We start from the raw sequence: 17,335 nt of genomic DNA, 5'->3' as shown, positions 1-17,335 counted from the left end.
GCGAGAAATAAACTCAAAAGGCCTTCAAAATGTTTCAATAGACTGAAACTAATGTTTTTATTGAATTTCATAGCCTGATTTTACTATAGGGAACTATTTCACCAAAAAATCCAGTCCAGTTTTTGAAAAAAATAGATAAATACATTGTTTTTCCCTATTTTTTCGACATTTTCAAGAAAAAACGACCTTCAAAATGTTTCAATGAACTGAAACTCATGTTTTTATAAAATTCTAGACCCTTATGTTACTCTAGAAAACTGTTTCAGAAAAAAATCCAGTCCAGTTTTTGAGAAAATAAAAATTTTATGATTTTTTTTCACTAATTTTTCGACATTTTCAAGGAAAACGGCCTTCAAAATGTTTCAATCGACTGAAACTGTTGTTTTTATTGAATTTCACGGCCTGATTTTACTTTAGGGAACTGTTTCGGCAAAAAATCCAGTTCAGTTTTTGAGAAAACGTGTTTTTTTTTCAAAATAGTCGTTTTTTGTGATAAAAACGTAATAATTATCGAGATTTTTAGTTTTCCACAATTTCTAACAATCAAAAATAGTTCATTTCAGTTAATATCACCAATAATGTGTTATATGTCTGTCCCCAATACGTGGAATAGCCTGTCGACGCTAAGTGATAATAATTGGCGTTTGAATTTCGCGCGCCGCCGAGCCGGGGCCGAGGAATTTGGCTGCGGAGTCCGCGCGTTGGCGCAGCCCCGCCGTGATTTTCAAAAAAAAATTCAATTTTTTGAAAAACTGCGAATTTCAGCTTCTCTCCTATCACTCCGCCCACTTCAACTCACTTTTCAACTCGGATTTCAAAGAAAAAAAGATGCGAGAAATTCCAATTAATGACGTCGATCTCCACGAATTCGCCACACTTTTGAGCTTGGTTCAGAAGAATCCAATGGTGCCAACTGGTAGTTTTTCAGGGAAATTTCAATTTAAAAGAAACCTCGAATTTCAGAAAATAACGTTGAAAATCTGCTGAAACTCGCCGATCGATTCTTGATTCCATCTGTGAAACGTCACTTGGAATTATTCTTGATTTCAACTAAAAAAGATCGTCTGGAGAAGATATTGATTGCTGAAAAGTATCAATTGGAGGATTTAATGGAAAGAAAAATCGAGAAGTATCAGCGTCCGAAAGATTTCAAAAATATCGAGGATTCAAGAAATTTCAGTCAGATTTCGAATGCCACGAAAATCAAACTTCTCTACAGACTTTCTGCAGTTAAACATAATCGATAACTGATTTCTTTTAATAAATCTTCCAGTTTTCTTTCATTTTTGTGTTAGAAATCGGCTGAGATTCCTATTCCATTTCTTTTTAATATCGAGATATGGTAAGCAGCAATAATGTCCGCAAACAACGACATTCCGAGTACTTCAAAATTATTTTCTCTACTACTTCCGTAAAAGGATAGCCACCGGAGTTCTCGATTCTAGATGTTAATTTGAAACGCTCTTGTCCGACCCAGATTCGTTTTCATTTCTGAATAACATCGGGGGTACTGTAGTTCTCAAAGTACGCAAACACCGTTATTGCTCAGCTTTGAATGTTCTGGCTTGCTGAAAGTTATACTGATTTTCTCAAGTTTTCTTTATTTTTTCTACGTTTTTTTTTTTCAGTGAACAATGTCTGAAACTCCAGAATTGAGTATCTACGAGTCAACTTTCGCTAATACGGACAAAACTGATGCGATTCTAGTTGTCGATGAGAAGAAATTGCATGTCAATAGAGCAGTATGAATTTAATTTTAAAAATTCAATTTTCATATTTATTTTCAGCTTCTTTCCTATCATTCCGAGTACTTCAACACGCTTTTCGACACCGATTCCGCTGGAAAATCGCCACCGGAGTTCCCGATTCCAGATGTCAATTTTGAACATTTCGCAACGGTTTTGAGTTTTGTTCAAAACAATCCGATCGAGAATAACGGTAACAGGAATGAATATATCTTTACTATTAACAAACACCAGATTCTGTATGTTTGTGTGTGTGTCGCCGATCCTACAGCCCTTCCTACTGGACCGATTTTCTTCAAAGTTGGACCAAAAGATCAGAAATTCCCCCCGCATGATGCCCGTATTTTTCTTTTTTCAAAATTCTCAAAATGACGCCTTCTGAGCCAAAAACACTGATAAAGCATAGGGGAATGAAAAACGGAAAAAGTGGCGTGAAACTGTCGGCCTAAGCGTCGTCATTTCTTTCCTTTCTTCGGATTGCATTTCCGTGGCCGCGTGGTTAGGGTTGACGTGTCGCCGCGTCCGATCTGGCAAGTTAAGCATCGTTGACTACAGTTAGTTTTTAGTTCGATCCCGCGGGCGAAGAAAGATTTTTACTTTTTTTTGTTGATAAATTCGGAAAAAAGAGATTTCCGAATGTGTCGTCTGTTTCCAATAAGGAAAGATAGGGTCCGCGTTCTAAAAAGCAAAGACGTGAAAGATGTTTTGGTATCATAGGTTTCAGAAAAGTAGATGATTCCAACCGTGTCGTTTTTTTCCAGATTGATCAATATCATATAAATACGGGCAGTTTTCTGGAGACAGCTAATAGGGGATGGATCCATTGTGGATATGAGTCCACGTTTTTAAAAGTATTAATATCTGGCTAGAATTTACCTTCTCCTTCTTACCACGGTTTTAATACGTGAACCGACACCTTCTCCACCTCCAAGAGAGCCGACACCACGTGAACCAACTCCTGAAACAGAACCGTATCGGGAACCAACACCTCCACCACCGCCTCCTCCGAAACGTTTGTTATTTCCAGTTTCAATTCTTTGTTATTTTTTGCTTCGTAGTTCCGAATCAATGACTTCGCCGAAAGACGACATTTTTTCAGCTCGCCCCTTGACCGCCGCTGAAATAGCTGCTCAGAAACGTAAAGCGTACAGTGAAGAAGCGTGGCGTCGATACCAAGAATATCAGAAACAATGGAAGAAATTCCGTCAGACGCAGAAGACACCGGCTCCCGGAGCATCAACATCTGGAACATCAACTTCAAAACAGTCAGGAGCATCACCTGAAGGTGGAGGACAAGCAGGTACTGGATCATCAACAAGAAGTCAATCAGTCACTTCTGTTGCTTCTGGAAAAATATCTCCGTCTACTTTTTCGTATAAAATACAGTGAAAAGCGGAAGTTGCTTGAAGTCCAGACATGTGGCCACGTAAATCCCATTCTTTTGAACTGCTTATAACTATCATTTTCCTATTCCCTTCATGGCGTCACTGTCTCCAACAACTACTGTTCCTACCGACAATTTAGTGGGTGAGTATGGTGCTGTTTTTCCTGTTTCCGGTCAAGGCGTGCTCTATCGCTCAGAATCAGATGGGAGATTGAAGCTCGGAGGAGTTGATGGGATACAGGACATTCAACGCATGACACAGGAGTCGGTGAAGAAAAACGACGAAAAGAAGACGTCGGACTGAATTTTTGCATATCGACTAATCTTTTGGTCCTCTACAAGGCCGTCTGAAGAAGCGAAAATATTCCATGGCTGGGAAGTGAGTTATAAAATCGCCCAACGGCCTTTTTGACAGCCTTGGTTCGGTTCACATATGATCGTAGAGCTTGACGAAATGGACGAGATTGAGGACGAGATGATGACACAGGATTCAGTGTGGAAACGAGATAAGAAAAACGCATAACCTCGCTTTACAGAGAAAAAGTGATCAACTTTTACTGACTTCAGAAAAATAAAGCTGCTGATTCAAATCGCATGGTAGCCAAACGAAAAGCTGAGAGTCAGGATGATACAAAATTGAGATTGAAAAATTATGGCAACTGATACAGCAGTCCGACGATCTCTACAGTCTGACACTGAAAAGTCGAACAGCAACAGAACCAACGCCAAACGTCGGCGAGAAGAAAGAAGCTCTTCTCAGAGTAGTTGTTACTGATGTACAACCAGATCTTTACTACACCAGAAGGATGAATCAAATTTGTTCATATTGCGAGAGGCCATATTTCAAAGCGAAGTTCGACTTTCAAATGGGGAAGGTCGATGCGTTCAGGAACCCGATCTGACAAGTTCGGCAACGTTGGCTGTGGATGGATCAAACCCATGTGGGGATGTGAAATATTTTTTCTTATATTCAGATATAGAAAAAAGAGGATTCGAAACGTGTCCTCCGTTTCCGGATTGATCCACAAAGGCGATTTGAAAGATTTTTAGTCATCGTCAGAGTCAGACAAACAGGGGATTCCGAACATGGCGTCCGTTTTCGGATTAATTACGATATACTGTAAAAACCTAGAAGGGTGGTGTTTAAAAGGAGGTTTAGTCGCCGTTAGGCGACGTGAACCGACTGGTTACTCTAAATAGATTCAATTTCAGATAATGACTTCGAAAACCTACTTGAACTCACCGAGCGATTCCAACTTTCCGCAGCCAAACGTTATTTGGAATTTCAACTGATTTTTACCAGTAGTAAACCTAAAAAGTCGAAAATTGAAATAGCAGACAAATTCAAACTGAATGAGCTTTTCAATAATTCGCTGCTAGACTCCAAGCATGATTATTCTAAGATCACCCCTCCATCTAGAGGGAACTTTCATACTTCCAGTTCTTCCCCTCACTATAGATATTTTAAAACGTTATCCAATGAGTCAAACATCAAGCTTTTTCATCAATTGGTCAAAATCATGCATGGATCCTGTGAGGCATCAGCTCAGTATGAATTGAAAAACAATTACGAACCAGCATTCGCAGAATCGGACAAAACTGACGCAATTCTTGCTGTCGGCGAGAAGAAACTTCATGTCAATAAAGCGGTTAGTTATTTTGAAAAAGCTAATTTTTATGCATCTACCTACGAAGAAATATTGTACCATTTAATGCATATTTTTGCAAATTAATTCTATTCACGAATGCAAATTAATGCATTAATCTGCTGTTTTGTACAGTAATAAGACGCACTGAGAAACTTTTCGGCGCAAAATATCGCAAGCTGAAAACTCAATGCGCCTTTAATTTTTGTGTGGTCTCCCGTAAATCCACACAAAAAATTAAAGGCGCATTGAATTTTCAGCTTGCGATATTTTGCGCCGACAAGTTTCTCAGTGCTTCTTATTACTGTACAAAACAGCAGATTAATGCATTTATTTGCATTCGTGAATAGAATCACGATAATTCAATCGTAACCTATGCAAACGCGCTTTGTTGAGACTACATTTTGGTAATATTATTATCGAAATAAAAAAGTTCCGACATTTTTTTCTCGTCGGTGTTTGCGGACTCAAGCCAAAATTATCAAATTTTGGCTTGAGTCCGCAAACACCGAGGGGGAAAAAATGTCGGAACTTTTTTGTTGCGACAATATTTGACGCCTAAATTGCAATTTTTTGATATTTTTTGTTTTTTCAAAAAATTGGCCTTTCTCGATTATATTTCTCCTAAAAACTATATATTGACAAAGTTTTTCAGTTTAAACAAAAAAATTTAGGTAAGCAATTTTTCTCAAAAGAGCGCGTTTGCATAGGTTCACTTTGAACTATCGTGTAGAATTAATTTGCAAAAAAATGCATTAAATGGTACACTTTTTCTTCGTGGGCAGATGCATTAGAAAATCTCGGAAAAAAATTCCAGGTTCTCTCCTATCACTCCGACTACTTCAACGCTCTTTTCAACTCAAAATTCATAGAAAAATCGATGAAGGAAATCCCTATTAATGATGTCAATTCCGAAGATTTCACATCTCTTTTGAGTCTTGTTCAGGATAAATCTATTTTTCCTACCGGTACTTTAATAGAAAATTTCAATTTTAAAATGAGTATTTTCAGAGAATAGTGCCGAAAATCTTCTGGAACTTGCTGATCGATTCCTTCTTCTTCCATCTGTCAAACATCTTCTCGAACTTCTGTTGACTTCTCCAAAAATCGATCAACTAACTAAGCTTCGAATCGCCGACAAGTATAAATTAGACGACCTTCTGGCCAAGGCGATCGCTTCGATTAACGATTTCAGAAATTGTAATTATATTATGCAGTTTGAGTTTTATGAGAATCTCTCTGATGACACAAAAATTAAACTGTTTTACCACATGCTGCAATATGTTCGATAATAAACTCTGATGTTTTTGATTGTTTAATGTTAAATGAATTGTTGTTTAAAAACACACGTATTTTGTACAAACTTGATTTTTTATCAGCCCACAGTACGGTAAGCATCCATGAAGTCCGCAAACACCACGAAGCTGAACTTTTTCCGCTTTTGAAATTGGAAGCAAATATATCTCTTCGGAGACGAAGAAATATCAATTCAATTCAAAAGATATATGATATTTATTACAGACAAAAATGTCGAAACAGCCGGTCAAATGTTTCTACGAACAAACATTCCCTCAATCGGATAAAACTGATGCAATTCTGATTGTCGAGAAGATTACAACGGTCCCAGCGCCAACAGAGGTGATTTCCAAATCCACGATCACAAAAATGTTATACTTTCAGGCAAAAATCGCGAAAACAAGTGCGGAGAGTGACGTCACTTCGGAACAAATTCCAACTGCAAAGTTCCATATCAATAAAGCGGTCAGACTCGTGGAATTTCATAACTTTTCCAATAAATTTTCTCATTTTCAGCTTCTTTCATACCATTCCGACTACTTCAAAACTCTTTTCGCTTCGGATACTGGTGAGAAATCGCCACCTGAATTCGTAATCAAAGACGTCAATTGGATAGCATTTGGAACAGTTTTGAGTTTCATTCACAAGAATCCATTGTATTTTAACAGTAAGAAGGAAACAGTTCTGATTTAACACCTTATTTAATAATTCAGCGTGCATAGCAGAAGAACTTCTGGAACTCGCAGATCGATTCCAACTTACTGGAGCTAAACGTTTTATGGAGTTTCAACTGATGTTGAGTAACGAGGATAAACAAACCAAAATTCGACTAGCTGACAAGTTCCAACTGAATGAGCTTTTCAATCACACGCAGCTTGACTCAAATCTGGATTATTTACAAGGTAGATACGATTCGAGTTTTCAACGCTATACTTATTCGCCGTACCACACATTTTTCAATTCTTTGTCAAATGAGTCAAACGTCAAGCTTTTTCACCAATTAATTAAAGTTATGCACGGATCTTGCAAGGCGCCAACTACATACGAATTACAAAGCACTTATGAATCAAGATTCACTCAATCGGACAAAAACGATGCAATTCTGATTATAGGCGACAAGAAATTGCATGTGAATAAAGCGGTTTGTTTTGACCGAAATTCAAATTCCTGAAGAATTCAATTGAACATTTCAGGTTCTTTCTTATCACTCCGACTATTTCGACACACTTTTCAATTCTGAATTCAAGGAAAAATTGATGACAGAAATCCCGATTGAAGGCGTTAAAGTCGAAGATTTTGCCGCACTTTTGAGTCTTGTTCAGGATAATCCAATTTTTCCAACCGGTACTTTCAATGAAACATTTAATCTTTAATTTTGGTTTTTTTTAAGAAAGTAACGTCGAAAATCTTCTGGAAGTTGCTGATCGATTCCTCATGCTTCCATCTGTCAAACGCACTCTTGAACAATTCTTGATTTCCACGAAAATCGATTCTCCGAACAAACTTCGAATTGCTGATAAGTATAAATTAGACGAGCTTCTGTCAAATGCGATCTATTCGTTTGGCAATTTCAATAGTTGTAATGATCTTACAATGCTTCCGTTTTATCAAGGTATCTCAGATGAGACTAAAGTAAAACTCTTTCATCGTATGCTGTTTGATGTTCGAGAATAAATATTGATTTGTCTTCTTGTTTAAATTTGAATGAATTTGTGTTGAATCGCAATTTTATTTTATCTGTATTCGATTTTTATCACCCCAAAGTACGGTAAGCAGCGATGAAGTCCGCAAACACCGTCAAGCAAAAATTTACCCGCTTTTCCCAATGTTTTCAGACACGCTTCGCATTAATTCCCACTGATTGTTTCTTTTAAAATTTTTGATCAGCAACCGAAAACCCCTCAAAATATATATTTTTCAGACAAAGATGTCTGAAACTCCAGCTAGCTACGAATCTACATTCGCTCAATCTGACAAAACTGATGCGATTTTAGTTGTCGAAGGAAAGAAGTTACATGTTAACAAAGCTGTATGAATTTAATTCTGAAAATACAACTTTCATCATAAATTTCAGCTTCTCTCCTACCATTCTGACTACTTCAAGACGCTTTTCGACACTGATTCCGGGGAGAAATCGCCACCAGAGTTCTCGCTTCCGGCTATTGATTTTGAGCCCTTCGCCACAGTTTTGAGTATCATCCAATGCAATCCGACAGAAATCGATAGTATGAGAATTTCATTCACTTCAAAAAATATGTTTAAATTCAGAATGTGACACAGGAAACCTACTGGAAGTGGCTGAAAGATTGCACCTACAACTGGCGAAATTCTATTTGAAACTTTATCTCATTGTCAGTGACGTTATTATTACTACAAAAATGGGATACGCTGAATGGTATAAGTTAGATATTCTTAACGACCGCTCGCGGCTTGCCTATGAGAAAGTATGACCCTCATATGAGGCCTCATTGAGAAATAGAAGCGATATCGACCCATATATCATTATCGATATTCCAAAATTCCCTCACATTCAATCGGACAAAACTGATGCAATTTTGGTTGTCGAGGGAAAGAAATTACATGTTAATAAAGCGGTTCGTTTTGTCGAAAGTAATAATTTTCACAAATAAATCCCGAAAGAATTCCAGGTTCTCTCCTATCATTCCGACTACTTCAACACCCTTTTCAATTCGGAATTCAAAGAAAAATCGATGAAGGAAATCCCTATTAATGATGTCAATTCCGAAGATTTCACAGCTCTTTTGAGTCTTGTTCAGGATAATCCAATTTGGCCGAACGGTACTTTTAATGCATTTTTTTCAATTTTTTTTTCAAATGAGTATTTTCAGAGAATAATGCCGAAAATCTTCTGGAACTTGCTGATCGATTCCTTCTTCTTCCATCTGTCAAACATACTCTTGAACTATTCATCATTTCCTCTAAAATCGATGGACCGCATAAGCTTCGAATAGCTCAGAAGTATCAAATGGATCAGCTGGAGAACAAAGCAATCAAATCTTTCGTTGATTTCAATTGTTTCAAGAAACTAGCCGAACTTTCATTTTATCAGAGTTTATCTTATGATACGAAAATTAAACTTTTTGAAAAAATGTTTTCGTTAATTGTTGTGACGTTGTTATTTAGTCACAAATATTCTTATTATTTTTGATCTACCCGCTTTCCCTCGTTTTCCCCCGTTTGCCCACGAAGAGGAAATGTCATCTTTTTCCTCTTGTTCTAAAGTTAGTTCTACGTTTTATACTTGTTACCGGAACGTGACCGTTTCGGATATATTGTTCCCCTTGTCCCCCTCGTATTGTAGTAGTTTAGAATCACTAAAAAAGCAGTGATTATATCAATTTGTATCTCTATTAGCACGAGACACAACAGTGGCGATCAGATTTCGAGCTCTTTTTGAGTGAGAAAACCACCAAAATAAGAGAGTACCACTTCGGCTGGCTCTTTTATTAAGAAAGATAGTATAACAAAGTAAGAGAGTACCACTTCGGCTGGCTCTTTTATTAAGAAAGATAGTATAACAAAGTAAGAGAGTACCACTTCGGCTGGCTCTTTTATTAAGAGATATTGTAATTCAAGGTAAAAGAATACCACTTCGGCTGGTTCTTTTACAGAGAAATATCGATTTTTGCTAGTCAAAAACGAAAAGTATCCGTTTCCGGTTGGATTTTTATCCGACGGATATCGATTTTCTCTGGTGATTGAGGCGATCAAAGCTAAAGATACTGGTTGTTACCCAGTTTATCTAAAGTTTGATTGAAAAATGTCAGACGCAGAGATGAACCGAAAGTTCATCGAAATGATGGAACTCATGCAAAAGCAAATGGCCGAACAAGCCAAAAAGCATGAAGAAACCATTGCTGTCTTGACAAAAGCCGTGGCGGAAAAGAGTCACATTGATGGTTCCTTGGGAACATCAAGCGGACTAACCGTGTCACAATCACAGTTGATGAACGACATTGGTGGTAGAATTTCGGTGTTCCAATTCGATTTGGAAACCGAGAAAACATTTTCAAAGTGGTACGCGCGTTACAGTACGGCGTTTACTGAGGAAGGGAAGGGTCTCGATGACAAAAACAGAGTTGCTCTGTTAGTGAGTAAATTGTCAGAAGAGGTATATGAACAGTATTCTAGAAGAATCTGTCCCAAATTGCACCACGAGGTGAATTTCAAAGATACCGTCGACATTTTAAAGGAAATGTTCGATATTAAGAAGAGTTTGTTCTCGCATAGATTCGCGTGCATCAATATTGCTCGTGATGGTGACTCTCCAGTTGAATACACAAACAAGGTGAATTCGTTGTGTGAATTGGCAATGTTGAAAGACATTGACCCTGATGGTTGGAAGGTGTTCTTTTGGCTAAGAGGGTTAGATCCCGCACAGGATACCAAAGCTCGTGCATATTTTCTGAAATATGTCGAGAAGAAGACAGAACTGGGAGAAAAAGTAAACATCAATGAGTTGTGTACAGAATGGCAGAAAATACAGAGTCAAACTAGTGCGGTATCTGAGATGGAGAAAAGTGATACGGCAGTGAGAGCAGTGTATGCTAAAAAGCCGAGTAACCAGGATCAGAGTAGAGACAAGAACACATCAGAATATGATTATTCTGAAGGTGGAAAGTGTTGGAACTGTGGGAAACGTGGCCATAGAAAGCCAGATTGTCCCAAACCACTCACAACATGTTTCGATTGTCAGAAGAAGGGACATATGTCTAGTTTTTGCAGATCGAAAAAAGATTCGTCATCTAGAAAGACACAACACGTTGCCATAGTTGGTGGAGCTTCTTCGGAAGATGCTGAGGTCAATTCTGTCCGTCAGTATGTGTCAGTTGATGTGAATAGTGAGTCGGTGGAGTTTCAGTTGGATACTGGATCGGATATCACACTCATCGGAAGGGAAGATTGGAGTAGAATAGGGAAGCCTGACTTGGAGAGATGTAGATCTAAGGTGAAGTCAGCAAGTGGAAATGAGTTGAAGATACTAGGCAGGGCTCTAGTGGAGTTCAGACTCAAAGAATCAGTAGGTACTGGTTATGTGTATGTCCGAGAACACGGAAATCTGTTGGGGTTAGACTGGATTGGAAGATCCAAAGAGATGTCTTATCACATGGGAATGATGGTCAATGAGCTGACACATTCAAACACAGATGCAATCCATGGGGGATTGAACGGAAAGTTTCCGGAGGTGTTCAAGAAGGGACTAAAACGGTGTGTTAAAAAGAAGGCAGTTCTCAAGGTAAAAGAGAATGCAACACCGGTCTCCAGATCGAAGCGTTCAAGTGTACAGGGAGCTTCAAGGGTCGTGGAGAAAGTAGTGTCGTCGTGCACTATTAGTCAGGGTGGGAAGATCCCTCGGAAGATCCCATTACAGCCATGGAAAGCACCGGAGCGTGTTTGGCAAAGAGTTCATATCGACTATGCAGGTCCAGAGAACGGACAATACTATCTTGTCGCAGTTGATGCTAAATCAAAATGGGCAGAGGTTACGATAGTAAAGTCGATATCGGCAAGTTCGACCGTCGGAACATTGAAAGACATGTTCAGTCAACACGGTTACCCTGAAACTTTGGTTTCTGATAATGGTACACAGTTCGTGTCAAAGGAATTTGCTACGATGTGCCAGGAGGCAGGAATTGAGCATGTTCGCTCACCAGCATTTCATCCGCAATCGAACGGTCAAGCAGAAAGATTTGTTGACACATTGAAGAGAGGATTGAAAAAGTTAAAAGGGGAGGGAAGTGTGAACAATGAGATTTTATCTCAATTTCTGTTGCACTATCGCTCAACACCGTCAAATGCTCTTGGAGGTTTGACACCAGCAGAAGTTCATCTCGGAAGGCGTCTGAGAACGAGGTTATCTTTGATGATACCACAGTTGAATAAAACTGTAGATTCAGAGCAAGTTGCAATGAAAGAACAGTTTGATAAGCATCACGGAGTGAAAGCCAGAAGTTACCGTAAAGGTGATTCTGTATTTGTGAAGGTATTCGAGAAGAATACATGGTCGTGGAAGCCTGGAAAGGTTAACCAGCGACAAGGTCGAGTCGTCTACGTCATCGGTCTGAATGACGGACGAGAGCGTGTTGTACATGCCAATCAAATGAAGATGAGATTGGAGGAGTCAACACAGGAGCAAAGCAAGGAGCATGAGTGGGCTACCACTATGTTCGATGTGTTCGAGTTGCCGACAGTTTGGTCGACAAGGAAGTCTACCGATGAAGCGAAGAGGGATATGACACCGACACCAGCCAAGGATTCACCGCAGCAAGTGCATCAAGGTCAAGGGACAACGTCATCTCCAGCGCAACAAGTTCAGTCAAGGGCATCTACTCAACCGTCGTCAAGTCAGTCAACAACTACAGCAGTTCAAGGACAACGACTTGCTCCGTCTCCAGTACAGCCAAGAAGGACAACCCGTGTCAGGAGGAACGTCGTCAAGTACGATCCATCAGCTCACATCTAAATTCTCATTTGTGATTATTCCTATTGTTCTACTTATCCTGATACCATCATTGTTGTTACCTGATTAACCAGTATGTTTTATCTTTACGTAGGGAGGTGTTGTGACGTTGTTATTTAGTCACAAAGATTCTTATTATTTTTGATCTACCCGCTTTCCCTCGTTTTCCCCCGTTTGCCCACGAAGAGGAAATGTCATCTTTTTCCTCTTGTTCTAAAGTTAGTTCTACGTTTTATACTTGTTACCGGAACGTGACCGTTTCGGATATATTGTTCCCCTTGTCCCCCTCGTATTGTAGTAGTTTAGAATCACTAAAAAAGCAGTGATTATATCAATTTGTATCTCTATTAGCACGAGACACAACTGAAAGATTGCACCTACAACTGGCGAAATTCTATTTGAAACTTTATCTCATTGTCAGTGACGTTATTATTACTACAAAAATGGGATACGCTGAATGGTATAAGTTAGATATTCTTAACGACCGCTCGCGGCTTGCCTATGAGAAAGTATGACCCTCATATGAGGCCTCATTGAGAAATAGAAGCGATATCGACCCATATATCATTATCGATATTCCAAAATTCCCTCACATTCAATCGGACAAAACTGATGCAATTTTGGTTGTCGAGGGAAAGAAATTACATGTTAATAAAGCGGTTCGTTTTGTCGAAAGTAATAATTTTCACAAATAAATCCCGAAAGAATTCCAGGTTCTCTCCTATCATTCCGACTACTTCAACACCCTTTTCAATTCGGAATTCAAAGAAAAATCGATGAAGGAAATCCCTATTAATGATGTCAATTCCGAAGATTTCACAGCTCTTTTGAGTCTTGTTCAGGATAATCCAATTTGGCCGAACGGTACTTTTAATGCATTTTTTTCAATTTTTTTTTCAAATGAGTATTTTCAGAGAATAATGCCGAAAATCTTCTGGAACTTGCTGATCGATTCCTTCTTCTTCCATCTGTCAAACATACTCTTGAACTATTCATCATTTCCTCTAAAATCGATGGACCGCATAAGCTTCGAATAGCTCAGAAGTATCAAATGGATCAGCTGGAGAACAAAGCAATCAAATCTTTCGTTGATTTCAATTGTTTCAAGAAACTAGCCGAACTTTCATTTTATCAGAGTTTATCTTATGATACGAAAATTAAACTTTTTGAAAAAATGTTTTCGTTAATTAAAGAATAAATGTTCATAGTTTGCCTTGTTTTATTTTCCATCAATTTGTGTTGAATCGCATTTTTTATTTCGTTTGGATCTGGTTTTCAATCTACTTGGAGCTAAAGACAAAAAAAAGTCGACTGCAAAACGAAGATGATGTTTGGATCTACATACCGAAATCGAAAATGTTTCGTACATTAATCTTTTTTTTTAACTCTTCAATAATTTTCTCTCCTCCCCCTCCATTTCTGAATAATGTCGGAGGTACTGTAGTTCCTAAAGTACGCAAACACCGCAATTGCTCATCTTTGAAAAGTTAATCATTTTCGTCGGGTTTCTGTTGAAATTTCAACCGATTTTCTGATGTTTTCTCTATTTTTTAATGTTTGTTTCAGGTGAACAATGTCGGAATCTCCTGTCTTGGGTATTTACGAGTCAACATTTGCTCCATCGGACAAAACTGATGCGGTTGTGATTGTCGGCGAGAAGAAACTACATGTTAACAAAGCGGTATGAATTTAAGTTCAAAAATACAACTTTAGAAATTATTTCCAGCTTCTCTCCTATCATTCCGATTACATCAAGATGCTTTTCAACATTAGCTCCTCTGAAAAATCTCCTCCCGAAATTCTGATTGAAGATGTTAATTTTGAGCACTTCGCCACAGTTTTGAGTCTCATCCAATGCAATCCGATCGAAATCAACAGTAAAAAGTTCATTTTACTTTGTAAGCTCATTAATATTTTCAGAATGTGACGTTGAGAATCTCCTGGAACTCGCTGAACAATTCGAACTTCCGCTCTCGAAATTTCAGTTGGAACTTTATCTCATAGGTAGTGGCATGATGAAAACTGACAAAATTCGACTAGCTGACAAGTTCGGGCTGAATGAGCTATTCAGTCAGTCACTGCCTACTTCAAGGGACGATTATATGAATCAGTATACCACTTCAGTAGGTCAACAATTGTCTCCGAATTTTACTTTCTTCAAAACGTTATCCAAGAAGACTACTGTGAGACTTTTCCATCAGTTAGTCAAAATCAAGCAAGGACATTGTATGGGTGCAACTATTTATAAACCGAAAAGCATTTACGAGTCAACATACGCTCAATCGGATAAAACTGATGCGATTCTGGTTGTCGAGGGAAGGAAGTTACATGTTAATAAAGCGGTTCGTTTTATCAAGAATGCAAGTTTCTGAAAAAATCCTTAGAAAACTTGGCAACCACTCTTTGACTTTTCACTTTCTCTTTGACTACTATGACTTCCCTTTCCCCAATAATGTCTATTTGAAATTCAAATTTTGAATACACATTTTTCTAGATAGTTGGAGGATCTCTGAACATCGCATACTGACTAGAGCCGCAGAAAGGAAGTTAAAGTTTTGCCAATCAAAAAAAACATTTTTTGACCCCTTTTAACATTGCTCTTCATGGACTAGATCTAGTCGAAAAACTGTTCTAATTAGAAAATAGAAGATTCAACATTCAAAAGTTGAATATCAGACTACTAAAAAGTTTGACTAATCTCCTATTTTCCAATATCTCAAACAACTTAGTTTTTTCGAATTTAGTAGATTGCCATTTGTTACTAAAACTACCAGTCTACCAAAACTTTAGTAGACCCGAAACCAAGCTTCTCGGTTTTTACAGCACATAATTCGTAACTATGAATCATATTATGGTTTACTCACACAAATATTTTTAAAACAAGGTGAACTGTGATGGAAGCTTAAAATTGTGATTCAATAGAAATTAATGTTGTATTTCCCACTCAAAATTTTCAGTTAACGATGCCGAACGAAAAAAAACGAAAAAAAATTCAGAGTTAAAGAATGTTTGGCGAAAAATTCCAGGTTCTCTCCTACCATTCCGACTACTTCAACACTCTGTTCAATGGAGATTTCAAAGAACAAACTACTCATGAAATTCAAATGGAATTCGACGAAATGGATCACAGTCCTTCAAAGTGATAATCCGCGACAGAGCGCGATTGCGACGATCGCTGGCGCGATTCTCGTTTTTTGGCTTAAAACCTAATTATTCACCGATTTCTCGAAATTTCAGCATTTTCGCTGGTTCAAAAGAAGTAACAAATGTTCTGCGGACAAAAATACATCGTTTGATTGTAATCTTCTCTCATATTGTCAAAAAATAAAAAAGTTGAAAGACTTTAAAGAAAATCAACTGAAAAAACCATTTTTTGCCACTTTCAGAAGAAATACGAAAAATTGGAGCGATTTCATTTCTTCTCGTTAAGTAACATTTATGAAGATGACTGTTGCGAACATTTTAAGCCTAAATACGTGTTATAATATTCAGAACTGGAATTATTGAATCAATTTTTAAGTTCAACTTTTTTCCAAAAATTTTGTTTTTTGTTAATTTTTTGGTCTAGAAGTACTTGAAAGGCTTCATAATAGCATAACAGCAACTGTGAAGACTTAATTAGCAGGAGAAATGCACTTTTTATTGAAAAATTGAAAAATTTTTGTTTCTCCAAAAAAAAATTAAACTGACTTTTTGGCGTTGAAAAGCTGTATTTCAAGGTTTGATGGGCACATATTCACTTCTACACCTTTGTTTTCGACGAATTCACTCGTTTTATTATAGAACTCGGTAATTTTGCTCGCAAGCTCAATTAATTGAATTTCGGGTTACGGTAGAATTTAAAGGGAGGCGACGCAAAACTTTAAAAAACGGGAAGCGCGCCAGCTATGTCTGTTGTGCGCATTATCACTTTGAATGACTGTGTGGATGAATTCGCTATACTTTTGAGCCTTCTTCATGATAATCCAATTTTTCCGACTGGTATCTTTTTAGTAATTGCTGTCAGTCTCAAAATATTTATGTTTCAGAACGCAACGCCGAGAAAATTCTGGAACTTGCTGATCGATTCCTTCTTCTTCCATCTGTGAAACGTACTCTTGAACAATTCATCATTTCCTCTGCAATCGGTTATTTTATGAAGTTTCGAATCGCTGACAAGTACAATCTGGAGGAGCTCCTGACAAAACAAATGGAATATTATTTCCATAATTTCCACATTTGTAATGGGCTGATTGCTTTTCCGTTTTATGAAAATATGTCCGATGACACGAAAGTTAAACTTTTTAATCACATGTTGAAATATGCTTGAGAATAAATAATGATAATGTCTTTTGTACGTTTTTCATCAATTTGCGTTGAATCGCATTTTTATTTTTGTTTGAACTTCATGCCTACTGTGAGCTAAACTTCTACCTGTAGAGCAAAAGTAATTGTTGTGTTGCATTTTTCAGGAGAACAATGTCTGTAACTCCAGAATTGAGTATCTTCGAGTCAACATTCGCTCAATCGGACAAAACTGATGCGATTCTAGTTGTCGGCGAGAAGAAATTACATGTTAACAAAGCGGTTCGTTCTAGCGCAAATTCAAATTTTTCATAAATTCTACCGACATTTTCCAGCTTCTCTCCTACCACTCCACCTACTTCAACACTCTATTCAATGGAGAATTCAAAGAAAAATCAATGCCAGAGATTCCGATTGAAGACGTCAAACTTGAAGATTTCGCTGCTCTTTTAAGTTTCATTCAGGAAAATCCGATTATTCCAAAAGGTGTGTTTAAGCG

General features: G+C 37.8%; 2 protein-coding genes across 2 annotated transcripts; both read left to right on the top strand.

Moving 5' to 3' along the window:
* Positions 1–12,995: 12,995 nt before the first annotated feature.
* On the top strand, positions 12,996–13,750 carry GCK72_020968 (uncharacterized protein; the record flags this gene model as incomplete). Its single annotated transcript, XM_053733912.1, has 3 exons — positions 12,996–13,061; positions 13,266–13,416; positions 13,467–13,750. The coding sequence occupies 3 exons, from the start codon at positions 12,996–12,998 to the stop codon at positions 13,748–13,750; spliced, it is 501 nt and encodes a 166-aa protein (XP_053582825.1).
* Positions 13,751–14,125: 375 nt separating this feature from the next.
* Positions 14,126–16,861, top strand: GCK72_020967 (uncharacterized protein; the record flags this gene model as incomplete). The annotated part of the gene is made up of 5 exons (XM_053733911.1): positions 14,126–14,233; positions 14,279–14,429; positions 14,473–14,894; positions 15,579–15,681; positions 16,581–16,861. The coding sequence occupies 5 exons, from the start codon at positions 14,126–14,128 to the stop codon at positions 16,859–16,861; spliced, it is 1,065 nt and encodes a 354-aa protein (XP_053582824.1).
* Between the last annotated feature and the right edge of the window lie 474 nt (positions 16,862–17,335).

Source organism: Caenorhabditis remanei, chromosome V (genome assembly GCF_010183535.1).
Source record: "Caenorhabditis remanei strain PX506 chromosome V, whole genome shotgun sequence".
NCBI classification, from domain to species: domain Eukaryota; kingdom Metazoa; phylum Nematoda; class Chromadorea; order Rhabditida; family Rhabditidae; genus Caenorhabditis; species Caenorhabditis remanei.
The sequence above is the reverse complement of the archived record's forward strand: the minus strand, read 5'-3'. Positions and strand labels throughout refer to the sequence as shown.